This window comes from Coregonus lavaretus (genome assembly GCF_964263955.1).
Source record: "Coregonus lavaretus genome assembly, chromosome: 28".
Taxonomy (NCBI): domain Eukaryota; kingdom Metazoa; phylum Chordata; class Actinopteri; order Salmoniformes; family Salmonidae; genus Coregonus; species Coregonus lavaretus.
The window spans coordinates 7,007,371-7,018,802 of record NC_140015.1 but is presented as its reverse complement, the minus strand read 5'-3'; the positions used below and the strand labels follow the sequence as shown (position 1 = coordinate 7,018,802).

At 42.7% G+C, this 11,432-nt stretch overlaps 1 protein-coding gene across 1 annotated transcript; it reads right to left on the bottom strand.

Moving 5' to 3' along the window:
* Positions 1-5,391: 5,391 nt before the first annotated feature.
* Positions 5,392-10,516, bottom strand: LOC311103849 (synaptogyrin-1-like; the record flags this gene model as incomplete). Its single annotated transcript, XM_084145486.1, has 4 exons — positions 5,392-5,601; positions 7,667-7,812; positions 8,896-9,133; positions 10,430-10,516. The coding sequence occupies 4 exons, from the start codon at positions 10,514-10,516 to the stop codon at positions 5,392-5,394; spliced, it is 681 nt and encodes a 226-aa protein (XP_084001612.1).
* Positions 10,517-11,432: the final 916 nt, after the last annotated feature.

Sequence of the window (11,432 nt, the reverse complement as noted above, 5' to 3'; positions counted from 1 at the left end):
CGCCTGGAGAGTGATGATGACTCCACAATCACACAAGAGTCAGGTGAAGTGGGCGTGGTCAAGCCCAGCTCTAGAAAAACCATCAATGGTCTTCTATCTGACATGTTCATTTTCAGAGTTGGAGAACTTCTCCAAGAGGGTTGTGATGATGATGAGGTTGAACAGACTGCTGCCAGAGTTGAAGAACGTCTCCAAGAGGCTTGGGATGATGATGAGGTTGAACGTATTTCAAACAACGGTAAGATATCTGTACAAGCATATTTGGTTTAATCAACATAGGTCTGTCCATAAAGTGTCCATACAAAGCTAAGATGATTAGTAAGTCAGATTTGCTGTATTGGAAAAAAAATCAGACATTTACAACATGGTATTTATATGGTGCACAACCATAGCGCTGTCACATTTCTTTAAGATAAGTGAATTAATAGATCATTGATGGTATCAACATGACATAAAGACCCAATTTTCTTTGTGATTTAACTGTTGTGCATCTCCAGATTGCATGACGCCGGACATGATGTCAGAGACTTCGTATAAGTATTCTCTTGAATCTGATGTCACTGGCTGTGAGAAGAAACCCTACTCCCCTTGGATGACAGGGGAACTGGACGAGTGCAGAGCTGAATCAGTGGACTCAGCCAAGACAGAGCACAGAACCTCATCCTTCCGGCAGTCCAATCCCAGCCAGGCTTCCTTCAAGGCAGAAGCCTCATCAGGTGCCTCCTCACTGGCCTCACTGGAGACGATGGTAAACCTCAGCTCTTCTAACAATGCTGCATTAACAGCTGACCGTCAGAACATGGCTGTGACTCAGAGCAGCACAGGGGCAGCAGGTCACAAAGGGTGGCGCTGCATCCCTTGCTGCCAGACTGCTGAGGGGACACCCATTGAGGTAGCAACACTATTATCACTTTATCTCACAGACTATTACACATGAAAATACATTGAAATGACGTATCTTCATTTCAATGAGTTGATTAGAGAAATACATTATAGCAAAACATTCATGTCAAGTCAATGTCATGTTGTGCCTCTGCGGTTAACAGGTGCCTAAAACTCTATCAAAGACAGCGAAGTTTCAGAACAAAAGCCAGAAGAAATCTTCCAAGCCTCGTAAAGGAAATAAATTCAACAATTCAGTGGCACCCCTGCCTGGTAAGTTTTCCTAAAATAACAAATGCTCATGTTACAGGTTACCTTTTAGTTTTGTGTGGAAATCAGTTAAATCCGTTGTGGGGAATTGTGTAAAGCTGTGTACCATTTAAATACAGATGACAGCTATTACAGGCCTGTCAGAGTACTGATCTCTTGTTGATCTGTAGTTTCAGCTGCTGCAGAGAAACACAAGAAGCCCTCCTTTGGCTCCCGCTTGTCTGCTGCCTTCGCCAGGTTCTTTTGTGGATGCTGTGGTAGCAAGAAGAAGATCAGACAGTAGAGAATCATATCAGCCACAAAGGTTAACACCAGACATATTTCAACGCTGGGTTTGAATAGTAAAACCCACATGAATAAATAAATAAACATAATTGCACTCAAGTTCAACCATACCACAGTTTTTCCTTTACTGATCTACATCAGATCTTTCACAAACAAGCAACAAACAGGAAATTATTACGTACATTTATCTTTAATTAACTGATTAATTTAATCAAAAATCATCACATCAAAAGCATTACGACTATTTTTTTCCCAACTCCGTAGTAGCACACAAAGACCACATAATTCTTACACAATGTCTATATAATTGGTATATTTGTCACGTTATCCCACTTTTTTCTTCATAGTTGTTGGTCACACTTTATTTAGATAATCCAATATAGATGGTCATAGTATCAACTACGTAGCTGTTGATAAGCAAATGTTTGCTAAGGTTACGTTTAGGGGTAGGTTTAGAATAAGGGTTAGGGTAACGGTTAAGGTTAGGCCTAGGTTAAGGGTTAAGTTTAGGGTTAGGATAAGGGTAAGGTTAGGGTTAGTGCTAGGGTTAGTGGATAGTTAGTTGAAATGTTGTTGACAGTGATTGAACATCTACTGAACATCTACAACCCATCTACTTGGGACTATCCAAATAAAGTGTTACCTAAATGTTTCGCCCCAGAAAGGTTTTCAACAGTAAAACATGACAAAGAAAATGTTTCCTGATTCAGAAAACAATGCCGCACCTCACATAATGAAAGCCGAAGATGTCAGTTATTTTGAAACACACACACTTTAAATGCATTAATACATATAGACATATGCTATTTTAATAATAGGTACAATATATTATCTTCGTTTATAACATAGTAATATCTGGTTAATAACAATGTATTAAAAATGTTATTTCATACATATATAATTACGTGTTGTGCATAATTACACATTTGTTATGTATGCCACAAAATAAAAATGTCCTGTTTTTTTTATAATATCTGTAGTATAGATATATACTTAAAAATCTCCAACAAAAAATCATTGAATAAATATACAATTCTTGAGCACGTTTTGCCTTGAAAAAAACACTCAGTCACACACGCATGGATCATTACGAACATTTGGAAACAGAAATCACATCAGCTGTTGGGATGAAAGAAGAGATAAATAGCACTGGTCAGTCTGAAATCGACTGCTGGTATTCTAGTGCTAAGTCAAATGAGAGGCTTCCGAGGCCACTTTGGGAGAATCTCAATGGCATACTCCTCGCGTCCTCTCTCCTCACCTCCTTCTCTTTAACCCATTGGATGAGAAAGCCAGAGATCCCTCCCTTTTGACCTTCTCCTCCAATAGGTTTTGAGGAAGTGAGGAGAGCGGACAGGAGTATGAAATTGACACTCTGATTTTAAGGACATACACTATGTCAGTTACTAGTGTCAAGCCAGTGTTGGTCACATTTTGGTTGGCAGTCAACGTTGGTGCATGGGTGTTGGTGATTGGCGGAAAAGGACTTGGCTTTTAAGTTGGTTACGTACATCGGTCTTCTTTATTCGTGCTTACACATCATCATTATTGAATTTGGTGCCTGCTGATGGAATGCTTAAGAATTTGATTAAAGGTTTACTGATTTATCTAGTTTGAGAATGTTCCGCTGTGAACAGTTGAGGACAATATCTGAGTGATGATGCAGCACATCTGTAACAGCTCAATTGGTGTTATTGTGGCTTGTCTATAGTTGTGCTTTACTGTTAGTTGTTCAGTTCCTGTATGTCATACCCTGTCCTTTGTCCTGTATGATGGGATAACATTTCAGATTTAGCACCGTTAACAGTGGATTTGGCGAGGGTGTTAATTTGGCATAGATATGGCAGAAAACATTAAACAATGCAGTCCTCCATGACCAAGAGTAGATGCCATTTTACCTTTGCCAAACAAAGAAAGCTAAACTGGCAGAAAAGGAATGGCAAGCAGGTCCTAGGTCATTGCGCAATGACCGGGCTACAGTGGTCTTCCGTAGGACTTGTGTTGTTCAGGTATCATCGCCTTCCCTTTATGTTGGCCAGAAGGTAGCTTTGCACACCAATGGCCTTCCTAAGGTTCCTTCTTTAATATGTGTTGATATATGTGGGAGTATAGGTGTGTATGAGTTCCAAGACTGCATCCCAATCCTCCACCTTTCTCCCAAAGTGTGCACTTGCACACTCCCCAACAACGGTTGGTGGAAACTCCTTCCAGCCAATGCTTACACCAATCCATTGTATCCATGAAGGGGAGTATGCAAGTGCACACTTTGGGCGAAGGGTGGACAATTGGGACACACACATGTCAATTAAGGCTGCAGAAAATAACCCCTCTTCTGGTTAGAACTCTGTCTGATCCCGTGGAGGTGGCCAACCAACACTGCACCCACCCCCCCACACTGAAGGCAAACTGGTTCCGGACACCGACACACACACCGACCATGGTCTCTGAGAAGCCCCTCGCTCTCTCCCATATCCTGCGTCCCCGGCATGTTGTAGCACTCTCACACTCACACACACAGTGATTGACCAACCCTTGGTCCTGTCCCACCCCGTTAGCCACCCAAAGTCCCTGTCAGCTATTCAAGTCTCAGATCTGTTAGTGCCATCTTGCCAACTCCTACAGTCCCTTCAGAAAGTATTCATACCCCTCGATTTATTCCACATTTTGTTGTTACAGCCTGAATTCAAAATGGATTACATAGATTTTTTCTGTCACCCATCTACACACAATACCTCATAATGATAAAGTGAAAGCATGTTTTTAAAAGGTTTAGCACATTTATTGAAAATGAAATACAGAAATATCTAATTTACATAAGTATTAACACCCCTGAGTCAATACATGTTAGAATCTCCTTTGGCAGCAATTACATCTATAAGTCTTTCTGGGTAAGTCTCTAAGAGCATTGCACACCTGGATTGTACAATATTTGCACACTATTATTTAAAACAAATATTCAAGCTCTGTCTAGTTGGTTGTTGATCATTGCTAGAGAGCCTTTTCAAGTCTTGCCATATATTTTCAAGTCGATTTAAGTCAAAATTGTAACTAGGCCATTCAGGAACATTCAATGCCGTCTTGGTAAGCAACTCCAGTGTATATTTGCCCTTGTGTTTTAGGTTATTGTCCTGCTGAAAAGGTGAATTTGTCTCCCAGTGTCTGTTGGAAAGCAGACTGAGTTTTCCTCTAATATTTTGCCTGTGCTTAGCTCTATTCCATCTCTTTTTATCCTAAAAAACTCCCTAGTCCTTGCCGATGACAAGCATACCCATAACATGATTTAGTCGATGATGCAGCCACCACCATGCCTGAAAATATGAAGAGTGGTGGTCAGTGATGATTTGTGTTGGATTTGCCCCAAACATAACACTTTGTATTCAGGAGATAAAGTTCATTTCTTTGCTGTTTTATTTTAGTGCCTTATTGCAAACAGGAATATTTGTATTCTGTACAGGCCTCCTTCTTTCCAATCTGTCATTTAGGTTAGTATTGTGGAGTAACTACAATGTTGTTGATCCATTCTCAGTTTTCTCCTATCAGCCATTAAACTCTAACTGTTTTAAAGTCACCATTGGCCTCGTGGTGAAATCCCTGAGCGGTTTCCTTGAGTTATGAAGGACGCCTGTATCTTTGTAGTGACTGGGTGTATTGATACAACATCCAAAGTCTAATTAATAACTTCACCATGCTCAAATTAAGGCCAGCGACACAAAATCTAAATGTAATCAATTTGAAATTCAGGCTGTAACAACAAAATGTGGAAAAAGTCAAAGGGTTTGAATACTTTCTGAAGGCAGTGTATTTCATTATCACACCTAACACAAACAGATCTGGGACTTAGCTACCTTTAAGCCACCCCATGTCCCCATAAACCACTAAAATGCCCCCTTAAACCACCCCTGATGCTGAGTAAGCCCCTCCCTGAGCCTTCTCCTCCTCCCTTGGCCCTCTGGCTCAGTACTCCTGGCCCTGGTAGCCAGCGGAGCCGTCAAAGGCTGGCTCCGTGCTGGCCACGGGGTCAATGTCGGCAGTGTAGCCCGTGTAGTCAGTGCCCATGGGGGCCACAGTGTTGGGGTCAGCGGTGGGGTCAACATAGTCCTGGGAGAAGAGGGCCGAGTCAGCTCCCAGCTTGTACTTCTGAAAGCCCAGGAAGGCCTGCACCGCCTTCAGAGCAGAGAGGGTGTCACGGGGCGGGCAGGCAATTGGAAAGGGGAGGGGCAACAATATGAGAGCAATAGCAAAACAATATGTATGTGGGTGGGGGGGATAAACAGGAAAGGCGGAGACATGGGGTTGTGTGGGTGGAATTTGAATATGACAGATGGGCAGAATGAGATGACACGAGACGCAACCAATGATAGCGGGGGAGGGGGGTATATCAGGGAGCATGCCATTGATTAAAAAGGTATGAAGTAAGGTTAGGAGGACAAATGGTAGTTAGATGATAAGAAGGCCGGGGTAACGAGAGAGAAAGAGAGAGGGAGGAAGAAGGAAGAGAGAAAATGTGTTTGATTAGAGCGGAATAATTAAGTCCTTTAGTGGGCTTTAAGTGGGGAGTGTCAAAAAATATTACAGTCTTGGAGTGAAGTGAGTTACCTTTCACCTGATCAGGCACTGTCTTTGTTTTTTCTTTTTAATACAACAATAACGATGTATCATAAATAATAAACATTCACAAATCATCCCAGTGTCATATACAATGCAGAAATACCCAAACATAATCAACAAATCTTATTTTAATCCTAACTCATAATACAAATAACAGACATAGATTCACAGTGGTTGCAGCCAGCTGGACCTGGTAACACTAAATGCATGTCATTAAGCTGTAGTAGTTAGCTAAAGCTGTGGCGTGTGTGTGAATGGAGGAGCATAAGGCTAGATTAGGGAGAGGAGCTTTTCCTTCACAGATTTGCAGTTTTGGCATTGAAATACATTGTGAACAATTAACAATTACTACATATCTAGTATACAATCTAACAAGGTTTGGGTTCAAATTGATATGAACTCTGTACATTTTAATCACTTTCTAATAATTTCCTGAATTGACAGAGTTGACCCCAACCATGCAAAGTGGCTCTACAGAAAATGTACAATCTAATTTGAATGGTACCATGAAATCAAATGATTTTTATAAAAAGTTCTAAACAAAATAATACTTTACATAAAAATGAATTGAGACAACCAACAAAGGTAAACATAGCTAAAATGGTGGATTACTATGCCAGGCAATGAGAACCTGATATGTCAACAGTACCACTGTTTTAACCCCACAAAGACACTCATTTTTGGCAATGGTTTGATGTCAAGGCACTTTGGAAGGGCAATCTGACTCCAGCAAGCACATCCTAGCTGTAAACACTAGGCAATTATCGTAAACAAATACAAGGTTCTCCTTCACTGTGTTTGGCCATCTAAGGAGGACATCATTCAGACAGCCTGGATGGGAAGTTGGTGTGAGGGAAATAATGTTAAGTATAAGGGTCAGGAGATATCTATCATTAGGCTAGTGGTGGTGTGGGCTGTGGAATGAACAGTTTGTTGTACTCTTCTTCGAACGACACTCTCTTTATCCTCTCCAGGGACAGCAGTGTCAGAGCACCCTAGAGAGAGACAGACAGGTCAGGGACTGGGTCAGTGGACAGTTATGGGATAGAAAGGGTGGTGAGAATGACCCCAATATTCACCAGATACAATCCTTCCACAAAGTTATGTATCATAACACAACTTTTTAAGCTTTTTCTAGACTGAGAGAAGCAAAGATGAAATTAGCGAATTGGGAGAAACTTAGTTCAGATCCAGCTAAAACAGAGATTAGGCATCATTGTATAGACAAAAACACAGCATCGACTAAGATTAAAATAGAGAAAAAATAGGAATCTAAACAGACCCAGAGAAGATAAAATAAGGAGAGAAAGTTTAGATCCAGGTTACACATTTGCAGAAAAACAGACTCCAGCAAGCACATCCACTTCTACAGATGAAGAAAAAGCAGTGTGTTAAACAGAGGTAGGTTAAGAGGAGTAGAATGTTAGGACCCAGCTTCAGACGGAGCAGAATTAGAGCCTGATGAAGAAGGCAGAGTTGTTATGTAACCAATTTAATTGAAGGGGCACCGATGGAAAAATGTGCGTAACATAAATAATATTTTCTATATTGTAGATGTACAAATGGCCATTACGCCAGACAGGAAGGTTAATGACATGGAGTGCTGTTGTACTGTACGTACCCAGGTGAAGATGGAGAAGAAGGCGAAGGTAATGGCGGCTCGGGCTGCGTCCGCGCCCTCCCTTAGAGGGTTGTCCTCCTCCTTGGCAACCTGCCACTGGTTGGCCAGGAAACAGAACCCCACAAACCAGACAAATGACCAGAATGCTACAGGAGAGAGGGAGAGGGAGAGGGAGAGAGGGAGAGAGAGGGAGATAATTACAAATGCAAACCATTAATACTATGGGGTGGTAAAACTAAAGAAAAACATCTGCTCTTGAAATGTAATATCATACTCAGTAATACCACATTGCAAATGTCATGCCAATAACAGACTGAAACAAGCCGCTGACATGAGTATGTTTGTGCATTATGAGCAACACCACAAAGGTCATGCAACAATATAAAAAAACATATCAACTACTGATACACAACATATTTTGCAACCATTTTTACAAACCTCAATAGCCTCACAGTAATCAAAGCCGAGCCTCAAAGGTCATAATGAGTATGTCGCTCTGGATAAGAGCGTCTGCTAAATGATGTAAATGTAAATGTAAATGTATGTTAGGGTTTATCGGCCACACCACAGCTAACCAGAGGGGGGCACCTGTGCACATACAAAATGGCTCCTACAGTACTCAAGTCTGCCAATGTCCTAGAGCTGTGATTAAAAATCCAGGGCTCTGTTCCAATACTATTTATATGCATCCTTCTTTAATCCTTTCCTTGAAGTAATCACCAATCTGATATAATATAATTGGTGAGAGCAATGCAGTGAAGAGCTTGCTTCCACGCCAATCCAGTCATGTCGGAGTGATTACATCAAGGGAAGGAGGCATTCCACATTAGTATACAGACAGGGCCAAGCACGCCTAATGGCTATTGAGGAAACAAGACCTTTATCAATATCCATGTATTGATCAGTATTTCCTAAGAGTTTAGAAAGGCTCAAGACAAAGGCCACACCCACCCAGATAAACCGTGTGCCTCTAAACACACTCCAAACTCTTATCATGACCAACTTCAACTAAAACAACCACTGTCTTTGCTGGTAACGAACACACAATCACCTCCCCCATCCCCCAGTCAAAGATAGCGCAAACAATCCAAAACAACATCCTTCCTGTGTGGGGTGAAGTTGATCTGTGGTCAGTTTTGCATTTCCCCCAGTAATGGTTAAGGTTAGGATTGGGGAGGAGAAGCTGTTCCTAGATCGGTGCCTAGTGGAAAGTACAACCCAGAGCTTACCAGACACTCCGATGTCAGCAAGCACAGCCTTCTTGCGGTCCTTGACGCTGCTGATCTGGGGGAAGTAGACATCCAGGGCCAGGAAGGCAGCACAGCTGAGGAAAGCCAGGGTGCCCATCCCCACTGCATAGTTACAGGCATTCTGGTTCCTGTTGAAGATGCAGAACTCCTCAATCTCATCAGGCCGGTTCACGTAGCCCTCGTTGGCGATACAGCCAAAGATCACGATGGAGAAGAGCTGGGGGAAGAAGAGAGGGAGGGGAGATCGAAAGGATGTGAGAAAGAGGTGGATTGAGGAGAGAGTAGAGTGGGGAGAAAATGAGAAATGCAAAGGAGCAAAAGCCTGCAAAACCATTAGCTCCAGCAGGAGAGTTGGCAACCCCCTGATCTAGGTATTTTTTAGATACCGTACCACCACCTGAGGTACCCCCTCATGTAACCCTATGGACTCATGAGTCTTTTCAAGTACCCCCTGTGGATAGGCCATGTACCCCCAGGGGTCCTAGTACCCCCTGTGGATAGGCCATGTACCCCCAGGGGTCCTAGTACCCCCTGTGGATAGGCCATGTACCCCCAGGGGTCCTAGTACCCCCTGTGGATAGGCCATGTGCCCCCAGGGGTCCTAGTACCCCCTGTGGATAGGCCATGTACCCCCAGGGGTCCTAGTACCCCCTGTGGATAGGCCATGTACCCCCAGGGGTCCTAGTACCCCCTGTGGATAGGCCATGTGCCCCCAGGGGTCCTAGTACCCCCTGTGGATAGGCCATGTACCCCCAGGGGTCCTAGTACCCCCTGTGGATAGGCCATGTGCCCCCAGGGGTCCTAGTACCCCCTGTGGATAGGCCATGTGCCCCCAGGGGTCCTAGTACCCCCTGTGGATAGGCCATGTGCCCCCAGGGGTCCTAGTACCTCTGGTTGGGAACCGCTGATCTAGAGCATACAGGAGTAAAATCAAAGTGGATGGTACATCAGTAGCACAAGCTGATCATTTTTTGCATCCTATGTAGATCTGTCATAGTAATGTCTGCCGTCATACAGAGAAGAGACAACATGATCATTGAGGTCGCACCCCTCTCCTCAATGACGCTAAGTGACGGTTTGTGGTAAGGTGAATCCAGAACCAGTTACATTTTTACCCTGTTGTCTACAATCAGATATTTGTGTGACAGGACCTGATTTGACATGAGTGTAGATGATGCAACATCCTAATGACAGATCATGTGAAACAGTAAGCGAAGTAAAAACTGGCCCCTTGTTGACCTCTTGCCCAATGCCAGTAACTACATCATAAAACCACCAGGAATTATAGCAGCATTAAAAACTTCTACTCATTTAATTCACATACATTAGAAACAACATTCAGGCCAGGGTTGATGTTTGTTTTGTTGATGACGAGATGGGATGATATTAGGGGGCTTGTGTATACTATTGCATCTATTGAGCTCAGGCATGTGCACAAATAGGAGTCAACCTGTGCCCAGCACCTGCCCCTTTGACCTCCCACTGTAGTTGTTGTTCTGAATCCTTTGCCCGCAAGTTGTTGTGACGTCGTCAAGTTCGCCACCTCCCACCGCGTCCGTTGATTATGCCTGTTGGTCTGCCCTGTACTGAGATTGCACATGCCCAGTATCCAAATATGCATGGCTTGAGATGAGGTCACCGGTCGAGTGTATGTAGCAAGCCAACTAGTTTAAATATCAACAGTGCTGCCTCAGCAGCATAACATTTGATAACACTTGATTTACATCATTATTAATATTGGGTCTGGTTGGCTGATACACGCAGCAGAGAAAGGCAGAGAGTAGCAGCTGCATCAACGACCCTCGGTCCGACCCAACTCCATCCCTTCTTCAGTTGGCAGCAGCAACACAGGTAGTCTAGCTAACCACCATATATTAATATATTCACACAAACCACTAGCCAGCCAGCCATATATCTTGAGTTAGAAGATTGTGAATATTATATTATGAACTTATCTTTAAGAGCATTTAAGATATACAAATCACAATCAGTAAAAAGAAAAAATCCAGCTAGCTAACTAGCAGATTTATATCAATCATCAACATCAATGATCTGCTGATAGCCCTCCCTCTTTTCCCAATGTCAGTTTGAGCACCTTCCCCCTGAAAGTCTTCTGCACCCAATACACCTAGCCTTCAACATATTCTTTTAGCCTACAGTACATATTCTTACCTCTTTGTTGATTGATATCCATTGAATTCTGCCCATTTTCTGTTTAAGAAAGATTTGCACAAATATGAAAAAATTGATAGTGTCATCAGAAAACAATATCAATTTAGATAAACCTTACCTTAAATTGAGGAGATCGTTACATTTTTCAGTTAATTGCCTGCACCTGCTGTCCTTTCAAATTCAAATCCACATTTTTCAGTTGGGCAGAGGTTCCTGCAAGAACCCTCACCAACTAAGGAGGTTCCTCGATGAACCCCACCTCCTATGGAGTTCTTGGAAGAACCTTTTGGGTGCAATTTTCAGTGCCAAGAACCCTAAGGTTCTTCAAAGAACTTTGAAGATCT